At 40.2% G+C, this 18,547-nt stretch overlaps 1 protein-coding gene across 1 annotated transcript; it reads left to right on the top strand.

Moving 5' to 3' along the window:
- Positions 1–6,516: 6,516 nt before the first annotated feature.
- Positions 6,517–9,963, top strand: LOC134650791 (ecdysone oxidase-like). The gene is made up of 4 exons (XM_063505725.1): positions 6,517–6,631; positions 6,753–6,863; positions 8,014–8,135; positions 8,425–9,963. Exons 1-4 carry the CDS (start codon positions 6,517–6,519, stop codon positions 9,961–9,963), a joined length of 1,887 nt encoding a protein of 628 aa, XP_063361795.1.
- Positions 9,964–18,547: the final 8,584 nt, after the last annotated feature.

The raw sequence follows: 18,547 nt of genomic DNA on the forward strand, positions 1-18,547 counted from the left end.
ATGTCCATTGTATTAAAAAGCGAGACCGCAGGCCGAGCTTGGCGCAGCGAGACCAAAGACTAAGCTGAAGAAGAGGAGATTTGGAAGACAAACCAAAAATTGAGGTAGCCTCACTTTTGGCTGAAGGTCGAGCTCAGCAATCCACATTACTTAACAAGCCCAAAGCGTACTTATAACCAGCGAGGTGAGTTTTCATGCGAGGCAAAAGGCCAAGCTTCTGAAATCAATGTTGATATTTGTTAAAAATCGGACGCCGAGGATCGAGCTGTAAGAAAGCAGCGTGAAGCGCTCTGACACGAACCAATCGTCAAATGTTACCCAACAATAATCAGATATTTGTCAGATATTTTTTTTTTTATTGTTTATTTTATACATACTAGCACTTACAGATAAACCTTACGTGCTAATAGTGTTGTTAGTATTATTTATTATATTATATTATTGTATACATTCTAATATTATACAATTCAACATATTAATCTCTCTGTGATTACAACATATTAATCTCTATGTATACAATTCTATCAACTGTTTCATGTCGAACTATATCATAAAATAGGTCACTCATTTTTAACCGACTTCAAAAAAAGGAGGAGGTTATATATTATTATGTCATAATGAAATTACAATAAATTATTCTTATTATGTATGTATGTATGTCACATTATTAACTACTTTTTTATTACCAAATATTACACTACAATATAATCCAAACGAAATTTCAACATATTATCATTATTTCACAGTACAATATAATCTAATCTTACTTACGAGTGATCATTATCATTATGTCACAGATTCTACAATTGAGCTAGGGGTTACAATATTTTCCAAGTAGCGAGATGATGCACTTAAAAATTTAGTATCGGAGGAGAAGAAAATGTCAAGCTGCTTGTCACTGTCCAGTATGTCATTCATCAATTTCAACGCGTGGTGCAGTGGAGAGGAGGCAAGAGCGCGCGTGCGCGCCGGAGGGATGCCGAACAGATCGCGGCGGCGAGTACGGAGTTGTTTGTTTGATAAACGGGGAACGCGCAACGGTATTTGTGCTAACAGCTGGGAATTTGTTAATTGACCTCGTATTAAATGGAAAAAATATTTAATTAAGTATATGTTTCTTCGGGCTTCAAGGGAAGTATAGTTTACCATACCATATATGAAGAGCGTTGGATATAGGAAAGGGTATGCGCCGTATATTTTCTTATATAGAAATCGCACAAACGATTTTTGCACTCTTTCCAATAGCAGCACGTATTGTTGCTCATGGGGGCTCCAGATGATGGCATTCGTCTCCAGCTTGCTACGCACGTAAGCGTTATACAAGATGGTAATGGCGTGCTGATTGGTAAATGGTTTAGCTTGCCGAATGATGAATCCCAAACATCTTCTAGCGTCATTACCAATGTTGACTATGTGTGGATTAAATGTTAGTTGGGAATCAAACGAGACACCAAGGTCTTTAATTTCATTGGTTCGCTTCATGGATTCGCTCTGCAGAGTATATTGGTAGGTTATAGGCTGGCGAACTCGGGCATATGTCATTACCGAGCATTTGTCTTTGTTTAGGGTGAGGCTATTTTTTGATGCCCAATTACAAGTGGCCTCTATATCAAGCTGAAGTAACGTGGGATCACTGGGATCACTAATCGGGAGAGCTAATTTTAAATCATCAGCAAATAACAGACAGGTCGAGAACTTAATTTCTGCTGGTAAGTCGTTTATGAGAATGAGGAACATTAAGGGTCCCAGATTACTTCCCTGCCCAATACCAGAAGTGACCAAGAATGGGGAAGATCTATAGCCATTAAACTGGACGTACTGGTGCCTATCTGAGAGGTAACTGGCTAAAAACTGAAGTAGGTGTGCAGTAAATCCGGCCATAGACAGTTTTTTAAGTAAAATATCGCAATCCACTCTGTCGAATGCTTTTTGGAAGTCAAAGTAGGCAACATCTACTTGCCTTCTTTGATCCAAGTTATTAGCTATTAACGTGACAGTATTAATCAGGTTTGACGTAGTTGATCGCTTTTGCAAAAAACCGTGTTGCTCGTCACAAAACCAACCATTCAGCTGCTTTCTCGCTTGGGCATATATAATGGACTCAAATACTTTTCCGAATATCGATAATATTGCAATCGGTCTGTAATTATGTGTATCAGATTTGGATCCGGATTTGTGTATTGGTAGGACTTTTGATGTTTTCCAAACCGACGGGTATGCTTTATTTTTTAATGCCAGGTTGAACAAATAATTGAGTGGCTTGACAAATGCTTCACGGCAGTCCTTCACTACGAATTGAGGTATGCCATCGGGGCCCTGAGTAGACTTGGGTCGTAGACGATTGATAGCCGTGCGAATATCCGCATCATTAATATGGTCAATGCTAACGATCCGACCAATTTTATCTTGTGACTCTGCCGTAGCAGAAGTGCATGCTGCCGTTACATCCAGTGCGGGGGGATTCTGGAGGAAAACACTTTTGAAAAATTTGGCAAATGAGTCTACGACTTCTTGTGGAGACATGTCGCCGAACGTAGCAGGTTGGTTAGAACCACGGCGGCTTTTAACATATGCCCAGAAAGAGGATGGGTCCGTTGCAATATTAATTTGTAATTTGTTAATAAAAGCTAGCATGGCAGATTCTGATTGGATGTTTATCATTCTTCGATAGTACGTAAATAAAGCGTAGTATAATTGATGTCCCGTTTGTTTAAATAGTTTGTGGTACGAGTTTTTTACTTTGTTTAACTGTATTATATCGGGTGTAAACCATTCAGGATAGTTTTGACGAGCTTTATTTTTTTGGGGGCTTTTTAATGGGACGCATTCGGACAATATACCATTCAATATGGAATAGAAACACTCGACGCAGTCATTTATTTCACTTATGTCATATAGTTGTGACCAATCACAATTTGCCAGCCTATGATATAGGGTAATGAAATTAGCTTTTCGATAATTTCTCTCTCGCGGTGTGATAGTAGGTCGACTGTGAGTTTGAGGAGTAGGTCGCTTATTAAATATCGTAGGACAGGTTATTTCTATGTTAATGGGAGTGTGATGTTTTTCAAATGATACTAGCCCTGCGATAGTCTCAGTAACAGTCAGCTCAGTAATCATATCATTTGACAGGACTAAGTCTAATATTCGATTGAGACTATTTAATACGGTATTTTTCTGTGTAAGATTACAATAAGACAAAAGACTATCAAAGGCATTTCGTACACTTATCGTGGTCGAGTACAAATTGAAGTCACCTACAATTATGATAGGATAAGAGTAAGTATTTATGATTCTCTCTATACATTGGAAAGTGGAGTAATAACGATTCTCATGTATTCGGGGCGCTAAGTATATAACACACAGAATAAAACGGAAGTGTCCTTTCGTAACGAGTGCGCAAATTATTTCGTCCTGCGGGTGCGCACCACAGTCCAGTGCGCGCAGCGAGTAGGGCGCGCGCGCGGCCAGCAGCACGCCCCCGCCTCCGCGGCCGGCGCGGTCGCCGCGTACCACTCTGAAGTCGCCAGGGAACAGTTCGGAGTCGTGTACTGAGTTATCTAGCCTTGTTTCGGTCAAGGCTATTATATTACTTTCAAATGTCGCTAATAGATTCTTCGTGGTCGCCAATTTACCTTTAAGCCCTCTAACGTTTTGGTAGAAAATATCAATCCTACGACTTTTTGGGGGTTTCTGCACGAAAAAACGGCCGATTTCCACTTTTATCATGCTCCACATCGTCGATCTTGGGGCTGCCTGTCACTTCCATATTTGTTGCAGACGGTGCGCATTCTGCAGCTGGATCGAGACGGTGTTGTATGTCGATGGTGGGGATATATTCATCTCCATCTATGAATAAGCGGTCATTTCGCATTATCGCGTGTTTTCCATTCCGACGGGCCATGATGAGACAGTCTCGTATGTGTTTTCTCTTTTTCAGCGATTCACTATCAAGGATTTCTGCAATAGCGTAACCGGTATTCCTAAAAAGATACGCATTTTGCAGGATATGTTTTTTTAGGCGCTTGCTTAATATTTCAATAATTAGTGGACGACGACGATTGCCTTTTCTTCCTATCCGCTTAACTGATTCTATCGAGCCGTAGATGTTTATGTTATAGATGTCACCAAACATGTTATTAATTCGCTCATATAGATCCTGGTCCGTTTCATTGTAGTATTCATCAAGGCCGTATAACACAAATTTTTTCGATGTATCATCTCTTCCTGCATTGTCCAAGCTTTTATATTGAGTCTTAAGCTCTTTTAATTCTTCTTGCAATAAAATACGATCTTTTTCCATTTTTTCTATTTTGGTCTTTGTGTTTAAAAGTTCATTTTTCAGGTCTTGCTGCTCTATTAGGATTTGTTGATTTTTTTGCGAAAATTCCGTCTTAAGGTCGTTTATTGCGGAGCCTATTTCTGCGTGTATTAATTGCTTCAGGTTGTTGAAGATTGTTATGTTGTTCATATTTAATTTGGCATCCAACAATGCGCTAATTTGTTCAATTGTTACGCTTGGACTACTGGGCGAATGATTCGGGGGTTTCGAAACAGGCAGGTCTAGTTCTATCAGGCTCATTTCTCCTTCACCGTCAACTGACATGGTTGTGTTGTCTAATGAGGTCATATCAAACTGTTTTCGAACTGGAGTGGAGTCATTCTTCCGCCTTGTTGTGACATTTACGCATATAGGACAACGCCACGCCCGGATCAGTTCCTGTTGGTTTTCCTTAAAAGTCGCCGAGGTCATGTTTAGGCATTGGTAATGGTAATTTCCTTTGCAGGCTACGCATGTTAGCAGCTCTAAGTTATTTGTGATCGGTCTCGGACACGCCATACAATCCATTGTGAAAGAAATTAATAATTTAAAAAGGCAACAAAGTTATCACGTCCACGGAGTTTGAACGGAGGCACAAAAAAAAAACAAATTGAACCAATACAAAAAAAAGCAAAAAAGTTTTATTGTTCACAAGTCTCGAACCCGGAACTATATGGTTTCACTGTCAGTAGTAATTATGTTAGACCACCAAGCCAAATATTCTTAGCGAGTGTTGGCGAAAAAGTCTTCTACACTCTAAGCGTTATGTTCGTCGATATCGTCGAGACTGGTATGGTAGTGATTTTAATTTATCTTAATAAGCTACCCTTTTTTTTCGTTATTCACTGTTCTTTGTTTAGCACTTTATTTTTAATCACTAAAATATGTTCATGGTAAGATATTTATTGCTTAAAAGTTGTGTTTTTGCATAATATTACCGAGTGTCACTATTTTTAACTTGCACTGACATTAATAGTCCTTTATTGTAGACAGTATTTCATTTTACCAAAATATGTTATTAATTCTATAATTAGTTCACGTAGCACTAAGATAACAATAACACAGTCAATTTACACTAAGTCTTATATTATAAAAGTTCACAGCACTTAAAACTATGACTAAAACTATTTTTTAAGTTGATATAATCGCAGAGCCAATGTTTACGTGACGCGAGCGCCATCTCCAACCAATAATATGTGTCATATGTAAGTACAAGAGTTACTCGGAGGGCCGAAGTTCCATTGATGAGGTTTTAGGCCCTCAGGAGCCTGAAATTCGTGCTCGACATTACATACTTTAAAGCTATAAAATAACATAATTTACATAATCATCTAATGATTGTGTGTCTGAGAAACTGATATTGGACATTAGGTACCATACATTTTTTTTTAAATTTTGAACATATGATGAAACAAATATCTTTATTTGGCACGCGTGGGGCCCCCTAGCCGAGGCGGGGCCCATAGGCAGTTGCCTACTCTGCCTTAGGGTTAATCCGGCCCTGCTTATGGGTAAAATAATCTCAAATGAAATTAATTTTATTCATTTTAAATCAAGGGCCAGAAGCGAAAATCGTAATTCGCAAATTGCGGGGATATTTCTCTTTTACTCCAATGAAGGCGACAAAGAAAAATGCCCGCAAATTGCGACCTTCGATTTTGCGGTTATAGCCCTGACTTAAAACTAGCTGGTGACTTAACGTGTTGTGTAAAGAATATCAGCCGTTATCACTGACGCGTTGATGGCGATAAAGCCGATTCAAGACGGGCCGAAGAGAGATTCTTCAACTCAGTGCTTGTACAAGTGCCTAGTTAGCTAATGGTGTGTTACAGAAATTATAATTGGAAAAAGTTACATTTATTACAGAACATCAAATTGTGTAGGTCTACATTTGGATAAGTTTTAGTGATAACTAGAAAATACACAAGAAAATCTATGTTAAACTAAAGTAAGCCGATTTTGTGAAAAGACAGAGTAAAGTTTGGTTTTAATTTACTTTCTAATTTCTTTTATGTTAATCCTCTTTTTGTATGCGACACTCTTGTCCAATTTACGGGGGTATTTATTGGGATGGGTCGGACAGATTAGAGCGATCGAACTGTAATTTTAGTATCAGGGTTAAAACGTGAGAGTTATTCTGGATTGCCTATCAAGCATTCGACTCCGAATTAATTTGATAATGTTAAGGTGTAACAATGTGCGCGGGTGACGGCAGCGGCGTTGGCTCAGCGGTGGCGGCGGCGCTGCAGTTCTTCGCCGCCTCGCAGTGTCTGGTGCAGGAGGAGTGGTTGCCGGACGCTACTGTACACAGTGAGTACAACACTCGTTTGTCGGCGTGGGCTCAGCGGTGGCGGCGGCGCTGCAGTTCTTCGTCGCCTCGCAGTGTCTGGTGCAGGAGGAGTGGTTGCCGGACGCTACTGTACACAGTGAGTACAACACTCATTTGTCGGCGTGGGCTCAGCGGTGGCGGCGGCGCTGCAGTTCTTCGCCGCCTCGCAGTGTCTGGTGCGGGAGGCGTGGTTGCCGGACGCTACTGTACACAGTGAGTACAACACTCGTTTGTCGGCGTGGGCTCAGCGGTCGCGGCGGCGCTGCAGTTCTTCGCCGCCTCGCAGTGTCTGGTGCAGGAGGCGTGGTTGCCGGACGCTACTGTACACAGTGAGTACAACACTCGGTTGTCGGCGTGGGCGGCGGCGCTGCAGTTCTTCGTCGCCTCGCAGTGTCTGGTGCGGGAGGCGTGGTTGCCGGACGCTACTGTACCCAGTGAGTACAACACTCGTTTGTCGGCGTGGGCTCAGCGGTCGCGGCGGCGCTGCAGTTCTTCGCCGCCTCGCAGTGTCTGGTGCAGGAGACGTGGTTGCCGGACGCTACTGTACACAGTGAGTACAACACTCTGTTTAGCAATGTCGACGAGCGGTGCTTGGAACGCTCTAACTACATCATAGAAATCAGACTACATTCCATTATTGCTACTCAACCAAACTGATTCGACACTGCGGTTGCCAGGGATTCAAGGATAAAGGATAAATTGCGATATATCTACTCCGTCTGTCATAGGTACTAAACGCATTTAACGAGTCAAAGATGACTTTTCGCCAGCATACCGGTTAGGTTCACGATGAACGCACTTTCTTGGAGCTCATTATCTTGCACTTAACTCCGGCCAAGTTAGCTCTGCAGTTGCACAGATCTTGTAGTGACTATACCTCTCGCGTAGAATAATGGTCCCTATGACACAATTACTTAAATTTTACATTAAATTTCTAAATAAATGAATGTGCTATGACTTTCAAAACACGTCTTCAAACATTTTAGGTACGTGGGTACGTGACAACAATTCCATACGTCGGGTGACAAGTAAAAGTCACTAACTAACACGTACGTACCATTGAAATTATTGGACAATAAACCGTGTTACAAAGTGTAATAAAGTGCATTGTTACTTGTTACTTTAATTTTTGATAGTACTTAGTGATACAGGATACTCCGAGAGTACGTGTCCGAAACTATGATATACACTCGACTTTTACTTATCACCCGACGATATAACAATAAACTGTCAACAAACTCGTTGTTCCACCTTTTGTTTCACGATTTTATTGGTTAAAAATACGTTGGACGTCATTTTGCATAAAATTGTTCTAACAAAAACTCTTCAAAGTCAAAATGACATATTAGCCGGTATATTCCAGACGGTTCCTCGTGGGACTTCATCGTGGTCGGCGGAGGGACGGCGGGCGCGGCGCTGGCGGCGCGGCTGTCTGGCGCCGTGCTGGTGCTGGAGGCTGGGCAGGATCCACCGCAGGAAAGCATAGTTAGTATTACATTACTACTTCTTTCCGCAGGCCAGATTATTAGCTTTTTGATGGTATATTTTGATGGGTGATGATTTTAAACGCTTTTTGGAAACGTCGTTTGCTGGTCTGGTAGACAGTCGAATCCATCACCTTTAATAATCACCTAAAAAATACCAACCGACTGGAATCTCAAAATAACGTCGTCTGTTCTCTAAAATAAGGTATCACTGCTATGTATATCGGAGCCCTTCTTATTTATTTCACTGCATTTAATAAAATTTAATTGTTGTGTAATCACGTCCGCAGATACCAGGATTCCGCCACCACCTGAAAGGCAGCGAATACGACTGGAACTTCACGTCCGTGGACGACGCCAAGTCAAGCCAGGCGCTTATCAACGGCCAGCAGCTCCAGCCGCGGGGCAAGATGCTGGGCGGCAGCGGTTCCATCAACGACATGGTCTACGCCAGGGGCTTCCCTGCAGACTACGAGGAATGGGCTTCCCTCGTCGGAGAACAATGGAACTGGACTAACGTCCTAAAATACTTCAAGATGACTGAACATCTAACTGACGAAAGGATTATTAACGATCCTGAATTAATGAAGTATCATGGAAGGAATGGAGACATAGAAATCACCGGCTTCAATGAGTCCACGTATACGACTCAAAAGTTCCTGGACGCGTTTGAAGAGTTGGGTTTTCCAATGGTAAAGGATATGAGCTATCCAGGTTTGATAGGGGCTGGAAGATTCTCGCACACCATCAGAGACGGGCAGCGAGACAGTTCTTTAACCGCGATGCTAAATAAACAATCATGGAATGAGAAATTGAAAGTGGTCAGAAACGCATTGGTGACCAAGATTTTGATTGAGAATGATAAAGCTTACGGAGTAGAAGCGCTTATAAATGGAGATAGCTTCACCTTTTTGGTTGACAAAGAGGTTGTAGTTTCTGCAGGGACTTTTAATACTGCCAAGTTATTGATGCTATCTGGTTTAGGGCCCAAGGAGCATTTGGAAGAGATGGGGATTGAGGTTATAAGAGACTTGCCCGTGGGCGATAACCTCCACGACCACGTGATGGTGCTGACGTACTTGGCAGCTGACAATGGAACGTGTTTCTACAACGAGGCAGAGTCTCAAATGGAATTGATAAGGTATCTGTACGATCGAACGGGCTCTTACTCGAGAACCGACAGCATGGGCGCATATATAATAAACAAAGACGGCACAGTACCGGAATTTGCGATTTACCCGTCTTGTACCCCAGTAGGACAAAGCTTTTATCAAAACTGCGTAAATTTGCTCGGGTTTCAACACAAAATTTGCACTAAACTCCAGTCGGAGCTGGAAACGAATGAGTTATTAGGATTAGCTGTTGTTCTTTTGAAGCCGAAATCTCGCGGTAAAGTGCGGTTGAAGTCCGCAGATCCGTTGGAAGCGCCGTTGATATATTCCGGCACTTTTAGCGACGTTTCTGACTTGGATGGATTTCCTAGCGCATTGGAGACAGCGTGGTCGATAGCAAACACTTCTTATTTTAGAGCAATGAACGCTCGGATTGTTGAGTTAGATATTGACTATTGTAACGATATAGGAACAGAAGATTTAAAGTGTAAAGCTCAAGCGATGGCGACGTCAGCATGGCACGCTGTTGGGACCGCCGCGATGGGGAGTGTGCTGGACGGCAAACTGAAGGTGAGGGGGGTGCGGGGGTTGAGAGTGGCTGATGCTAGTGTGATGCCGAAGGTGGTTCGAGGGAATACTAACGCTCCCGTTGTTATGATTGCGGAAAGGGCGGCTGACTTCATCAAAGGGGAATTTTATAATTTTGACATCGATTAAAACAACCGTATTTGGTGTTTACCTTAAGCACTTGGTCTTAAGAACTTTAAACGCTAAAAGATGTACTCATTTTCAGTATTAAATATGATTTTTATCGTCCCTATTATCGTGACATAATAAAAATGTATGCCTGGCTTTAGAGAGCCATATATGCATGTGCTTTCAAGGAATTTAATTTCAGTACCGTTTCGTAAATTGTCACAGTGACAACATCTGAGGTCCCTAGCGATTTTTATAGTCACTGTGACAATTAAGGATGACTCACGCTAGACCGGGCCGGGGCCGGGCCGCCGGAGCATCCGGCGCTTCGTTTTCTATGGAAAGCACCACGTGATCACCGATCAGCCGTCATAGAAAATGACGTGTCGGACGCCTCGGCTCGGGCCCGGGCCGCTCTAGCGTGAAGTCATCCTTTAAGTCATCATTTATAAGCACGAAATGGTACGGAATAGTTATTTGTACAACAAGAGATCAAAGTTTGATATTTCTTCGAGTGCTTATTTTGAGTCCCGTGCAAGCGAAAGATTCTATACTATTTTCACGAGCGTAGCGAGTGAATCTAATTTAGAATCTTGAGCGTAGTAAGGGATTCAAAAGCGCACGAGATGTAAATAACTTTGATCTCGGGTAGTTCACAAAACTTTTCACCTCAGCAGTGAGAACATATTAGAGAACCCGAAAATAAGTTTTCACCTCAGCAGCTCGAACAAGGGTACTTTGCTACTTAAAAACATTTTGTCTCACTCAGTGAGCAAAATACGATTTTGATCACTGTTTTTAAGTAGCAAAGTACCCTTGTTCGAGCTGCTGAGGTGAAAATTAAATTCTTTTACTGTACTTATTTACTCGTAGTACAAAACCATGGTTGTGATTTGATAGTATAGGTTCGTTAAGTAGGTTAGGTACCTAATTGAATTGTAGAGATAAACAATCGCAAGATGGATCGAAAATACGGTATGTATGTACTCGTAAGTATTGAAGCGTGACGATGACATGATAAACTTTATAATTAATTGCATATGCTGAATATGTAATAAATGACATTGCAATATTATAATGACATGTTAAAAGTAGGTAGGTAGGTATACTAGGACCATTATTACCCAACCATATTATTATTTTATGTATTCATAAGACTTCCTAGTATAATAAGTAAATGTTACTTATTCATACAAATTCATTTACCTTATTATTTTAATCTCTTAATGGCACAAACCGTTAAGTAACATACATAATGTACCTATGTCATTACTAATGACTCGCTCATTAGTCCAAAACTAGAGCAGAGACGAAAAATCGAGATTAAACCCAAGTTAAAGACGATTGGCACCTAGTACTTTTAGTGTTCGTACATTTGGGACCTCCATTGCTGTGTTGAGCTCATAAAGCACCCCTTAGGTGAAGTTAATGGATGCACAAACACAGTCGAGGGCGCTAAGCGGGAAGTCGCAACCCTCACACTGATTGATCACTTTAACGTTAACGTACCATTTAGAAACATTCCTTGTTGACAGTTTGACTTTGACACGTGGGACTGGGAAGTGGTACAATCTTGTATTCTAGTAGTCTACTCAATCGACTGGTTATAATAGAGTATTTAACTAGTAGTCAAATCAGTTTCTTATTTCGAACTGTCAAAACGATTATGCTACTATGGAATTTATATGAAACACTAGCATGTGACGTCACAATCAAATTAAGTACTCTTTATAGTTTTATACGGGTTTTAAAATAGAAATTGTGTCTAAAAATAGGTAACTGCTGTCTACGTTTCTCTATTCATCTTCTAGTGCTTTATTTCATGCATAGTGTAAAACAATTAAGACCGAGGAAAAAATATTTCAACCAAATAAAAGAAGGTTAAGGAGTTGGCAGAGGACCGGATGAGTTGGAGATTGCTCCACCGACAAGAGCACAGCTCTTAAATAAGAAGAAGAAGACAGTCAAATACCCTATTGGATATACAGTTACAATTGAAAAACTGGCGGTGTCACAACCGCGTTAATAAGGTTTAGATTACTTTAGATATTGCGTTATTTTATTCTCATAATACAAAAATACACGTATAAGTTACGTTTTGAATGATTCACGGTTAGTTTCACTTGAATTATATCGAATTTATATTTATTATGATCGTCATTCTTACATAAGTACCTACATTACATCATAGAATCACAGATACAATTTATAAAATGTAAATAATAATAATAAAGGATTGTGTATGATATAGTAAGTCGAATGAGTGTATGTATGTTACCTACTTTTTAACCGACTTCCAAATCTCAAAGAAGGAGGTTATCAATTCGGTTGTATGTTTTTTTTTTCTTTTTTATTTTTTTTTATGTTTGTTACTCCATATCTCCGTCATTACTGGACCGACTTTGAAAATTCTTTTTTTGATTGTATGTATATGCATACAGATTGGTCCCGTTTTGTCAAAACCCAGTTCTGATGATGGGATCTATGAGGAATCGAGGGAACTCCTCAAATCTTAAAGGCATACATATAGTGATTTTTGTGTTTTTATCAACAAATCAAGCATATACATTCAGAAACGTGACATTTGATGAAGTGGAACTGCTGATGATGATCAGAACAGAACTCTTCAACGACGCATAGTTCACGTTTGGCGATTTGTCCTCTTCGTTATGTTTGTTAAGTAAGTTAAGTTTTTAAGACACATTTTTGTCAAGCTCGAGTTCTGATGATGGGATCCATGAGGAATCGAGGGAACTCCTCAAATCTTAAAGGCGTGCGTATAGCGATTTTTGTATTTTCATCATAAAAAACTGTCGCATTTGATGAACTGGAACTGCTGATGATGATCAGAACAGAACTCTTCAACGACGCATAGTACATGTTTGGTGATTTCGAATTTCGACTTTGACTTGGACTGGGACCCGGACTCGGATCCAGATCCGGACTCGTACCCGGATCCGGTTCGGACCCGGACCCGGACCTGGACTCGGACTGACTCGGACTCGGACCTGGACTAGACCCGGACTCGGACCCGGACTCGGACACAGACCCGGACCTTGACCCGGAAAACCACTATGATACCTAAACTAAATAAACCACTATGATTATACCTACCATAAAATGTAGGTATAAAGTATGATGAGGCCAAACCCCTCCCGCTCAAACCCCCGTACACCGCACCGCATGCGCCGTTAAGTGGGTTAGGTTAGGTTTGAACTGCTATCCTCACAGAACCGAACAAAAGTGGGTTAGGTTAGGTTAGAACTGCGAGCCTTATAGAAACGAAATGCTACTAGAAAAGTGGGTGGTTTTACCTCCTTTTCTACATAGCGCACCATCTACAATAATCTTTCACCGGGCCGCATAGAAGTCGGTTTTTTTTCTTAAAAATTATTATATATTTATCGTTAGATTTAGACCAAGAAAAGTGCAAAGATTTTGATAGCATACGCAGTGCAAGTGTTATTTATACATAGAAGTTTGACGTTTAAAATAACCCTTGCACTGCGTGTGCTATCAAAATCGTTGCAGACTTGTCTGGGTCTAACTAAACTTGGTCTGGGTTGAACAAGCGAACTTTGACCACAAATGTCACCTTCCTTTCCTTTAATCATTTACCTAGTCATTTATTCAATATTGCATTGTCATGTACCTACATAATAAGGTGTTACAATTTAAGAGGCCAGTTCATGACACCTGGTAAATAGGTCCTTGCATTATGTTTTATTTAACTACAGTCCGTAGTGAGACGATTAGGTACCTAGATAAAATTTAATAACCCTTTTTTAATTGACACACCTAACAATTGCAAAATAACTCCACAATTGCTCATAACAATAAATTACAGTAGACATTTTAATTTCAAGTCCCTCCCTAAACCTTTTACTGTGCTTATAAAGGACTAAAACTCGTTTAAAAAAGAATAGGACGCTAAAATGATAACATCATCATTACGGGCAAAATGAAAACGGCCATGTTGTTAGAAAAAAACCGCAATGTGGCGCCACCGGCGACCGGAAGTGAGGAGGAAATGGCCACTAATGGCCGCCGCGCCGGAAGCGACGCCATTATGGCGCTAGTGCTGCTCAAATAATTACTTTGGCTAGTATATTTGGTTAGCAAAATGCGTTGGATGACTGTGTACATATTTTATTTATATCATCACTACATAGTATAAAACAAAGTCGCTTCCCTGTCTGACTGTCTGTACCTATGTATGCTTAGATCTTTAATGATGCGTTTTTTTTTATAGATAGAGTGATTCAAGAGGAAGGTTTATCTATAATTTGTTAACCAGTGCGAAGCCGGGGCGGGTCGCTAGTCATTAATAAAATGTAATAACGTCAATCTTTATGCGAAAAATCAGGATTTTGATTATTCAAAATTGACCTCGTTTTGAATCTAGTTCTCTATCAAAATTCATTTATGATAGGTGGTTACCTTTAGAGTCTGACTACGCTAAGTCTGCATGGAATTTGAAATAAAATAAGCCAATCGCTGATCAGAGGGTTTACCGCGAAAATCGAAATTCGCGGGGATCTTTCTCTTTTACTCCAATGAAGGCGTAATTAGAGTGACAGAGAAAGATGTCCACAATTTGCGAACTTCGATTTTCGCGGTTATAGCCACTTATGTTTATTAAATGTAAAAAAAAAACAAAATCATTAATGTCAAATTTATAGAAAAATATGACGTTTACAATGACACTCCACTTGGTGCAGCCGCAGCTAAGAGGGACTATATTCTATGTATTTTTTAATTACGCTGAATAATTTATTCTCACGAATTTACTCTTATTTATTTATTGTCACGTTTTAACGTGACGTTCGGACTTCGGAGTCACAGACATAACTCGTTGCTAATATTTTATTAGCAGGCGTTGTTAAAGTGGAAAGTGGCCATTCAAAACTATGTTTAAGTTACAGAGGCAAATCAAATAAAATTTATTAGGATTATTGTCTAAAACGCAATCTAACTTATTAAACGAGTTCCTCATTATTTTCATAAAACAACAATAAAAACCTATTGCGACGAAAATAATTTAAACAAAGAATGGAAACGGCAATGCGGAGAATATACGCGTTCAGTGTTGCCAACCGAATAAAAATAAATCAGGCGTGATTTATTCTAGCTGCGACCGTCGCATCGCCGGTGCACGGGCCGCATATGAGGCCTCTAGGGTTACCAGGCGCGGGGTCTCTTTGTTTGACATAAGGTTTAAAAATTCATAATGTACGAGGGGCGTTCAATAAAAAGTGAGAATGAGTATGTTATATACAACTTTTATTAAATGTTATTTTATTTTTCGACATAGTCACCTTTTAGCATAATACACTTAGTATATCTTTTTTCCAAACTTAAAATTCCATTTCTAAAAAAGGTTTCATCTTGAGTACTTAAAAAATCTTGTACTGCAGCGACTACCGCGTCGTCGTCTTCAAATTTCTTGCCTCTTAAGTATTCCTTCAATCTCGGAAATAGGTAGAAATCACTAGGAGCGAGGTCTGGTGAATACGGAGGATGCTTAAGGATATTGAACCCAGCATCACGTATTGCAGCCATTGCAACGGCGGACTTGTGTGCCGGTGCATTGTCCTGATGGAACAACACAATTTTCGAGAGTTTACCTCGCCGTTTTTCACGGATCTCATTGCGCAATGTTGCTATTTGTTTGGCATATAAAGTGCCCGTAATAGTGGCTCCATGCTCGAGATACTCAATCATTACGACCCCTATACCATCCCAAAAAACAGAGCCGACCTTACCGGCAGATGGGCCCACCTTGAATTTCTTCGCAGTTGATGATGATGGCCTTTTCCATGTCATAGACTGCAGTTTCGTTTCAGGGTCGTAATGATGGCTCCATGTTTCGTCCATTGTTATAAATCGCGCCAAAAAAAGTTCCTGGTCTTGCTGTATCAGGTCCAAAGCTTCTTTTCAAATCTCGACTCTAGTTTGTTTTTGCGTGTCAGTAAGCATTCTGGGTACCCAACGCGCCGATACCTTCTTTTCATACCCAAGCGTTCATGTAAAATATTATGCACGCTCCCCGTTGAAATTTTTACATTTTCAGCAATAAAACGAACCGTGACACGACGATCCGCCAAAACTAAGTTTTCGACTTTTTTCACAATTTCTTCAGTTACTGCTGTAGTAGGGCGTCCGGAGCTGGGGTCATCCATGGTCGATGTTCTTCCACGTCTAAATTCGGCGCGCCAACGTGCGACTGTCGAATACGGAGGAGCATTAGACCTTAAAGTGTCCCGTAAATCTAAATTGACTTGGTCCGTAGAAAAATTTTTCAAACACAAGTATTTGATAACGGCGCGCAGTTCAATTTTCTCCATTTTCGCTAACGTACTCAATAGTATCGCAAAGATATCGCCGTATTTTTTTTTTAAACAAAAAACAGTTCGTTTTTTTTTTCATGGCAATCAGCTAGGTAGATTAGCTTTTCCGGCCAGTATTTACTTTCCTAATATTTAAAGAGTTTGCATCTCATTCTCATTATATATTGAACGCCCCTCGTATTGTTTGTCATATTATAAAAAATCCGCGAGTAGGCTTAACCGGAAGTGATTCTTCCTGCAAAGGTCTTTGTTTCTAGGTCGTCATATCAGTCATAAAAATGTGTAGGCTGGGCACGAATATTTGACCCTGTGTTTTGTGCATTTTCTGTGTGTCGAATTGTGTTCTTAATTAATCCATATTATTATGTGTACTGTAGGTATGTATAATAGGATATCGTTCGCAGAGTACCAACAACCAACAACCGAAACCTAATTGAAAGAACTGTGTTTATTTTTTTCAGTTCACCATCAAAAATTAGGTAGAGTCTGGCTAATGAAAGTTGAACCTGAGATAACGCGGGAATTTCAATAAAAACCGCACCTGGCAATAAAATTACTATGAAATTAAATGACAGCTTGAAACTGACAGCTTATTTGATAGGAAAAAAAGTTGCCATATAAAAAGTTTTAAATAAATCTAGGCTCAACTTTCATTAGCCAGACTCTACAGTTGGAAGTTTTAATTTATGACCCATATAACCTTATCACAGTGACAATAGTATATGAGGTCTCTAGCGACCTTCATATTAATTGTCACTGTGACAAGGTACGAAATGGACCATAAATTAATACTTTCGACAGTTCCTACTGAAGTTTTGGTCAGTTTTCCCATAAATGAACAAATTTCCTAACGCCTGGTAACCCCAGACCAGCTGCAAGGATCAAAATGCAAAAATCTCTGCTTATTTGTACGCGCGGCACGGAAATTTATGCCCAGCGAATACACAAGTGCGGCTAATGTCAAATTCAAGTGTTTGTTCCGGAAGAACGGGATTTTCTACAAGACTCACTCGACTAGTATTTCAGAATTTATGAAATCATACTAACTAGCACGATTGTGTTTTTATAAAGATATTGATCTCTTTTATTATCTTTTCGCATTGGTAAAATAAAAAATGGCATTATAAATGACAATGAAATATTACTTATTTTGCAGCGTACCTACAAAAAAAAAACGAAACAATCCATTTTTCAAATAGAAAATGAAAGTTTATTTTCAATAGAACAAATAACAGGCTAACAGCAGATCACAAACTTTACAGTTTAGTTTTGAATTATATATACAATTTTTAGTTACACAATATCATTATTAGATAGCTATCCATATCTTTAAAAACGCTATATATAAACGATCTAAACTCGCTTTCACGTACAAAACCGCATTTAAATCGGTCCATCCGTTTGAGAGCTAGAATGCCACATACAGACACACAAGCAGATAATGATGTCTAAAATATAACACCCCTCTTTTTTGCGTCGATGGTTAAAAAACGGTATGTATAGGTGAACCAGGATCTATTGAGGGTGCGCCATGTTGCGGAATTTCACTGGAACAAATTTTTTCATACAACACTGAATTGTCACCCTATACATGAGAATAACAGCGCCCTCTTGACAATTATCATATATTACTGGTCAGGCTATACCTCGTCTCGTCCAGAACGCATTTTCACCCGCCCCAAACTTCGAAAACGTTCTAAAATCAAAATTCAAATCGCGGCCGATCGTCGGGCGGAAATTGACTCGCTTGACCCGCTGTCAGAGTGACAGTTCGGACAGCCGTCACAACCCTTCCCGCTTTGAGAGCTTTTCGACCGCTAATAGCTGGGTTCTATTTCCTTTGGCTGGGTACTTGGAGGATACAACTAAGCGCCACTTGCACCATTCCACTAACCCAGGGTTAACCGGTTAAACATGGAGTATCCATAGTTACCAGTACAATTTGACACTGGGTTAACGTTTTAACCGCTTAACCCCGGGTTAGTGGGATGGTGCAAGTAGCGCTAAACGGAGTAGCCATTAACAGGCTTTCCCCTCTGTCGAAAATAGGCGGCCAACGGTCATACACAATGTATGGACTGACGTTTATCTGACATGGCTATTTTTACGTTACGCATACATTTGACGTTCCCCTCCCCCGCAAAAATCGGCAGACGGTTTTGTACAGAAAATTACAGACATGGCGTCTCCGTTTGATTATATCCTCCAAGGCTGGGTATGACCGTATGATTCATTAAATTTGTTGAGATAAAATT

The sequence above is a fragment of the Cydia amplana genome, chromosome 9 (genome assembly GCF_948474715.1).
Source record: "Cydia amplana chromosome 9, ilCydAmpl1.1, whole genome shotgun sequence".
Lineage (NCBI taxonomy): Eukaryota > Metazoa > Arthropoda > Insecta > Lepidoptera > Tortricidae > Cydia > Cydia amplana.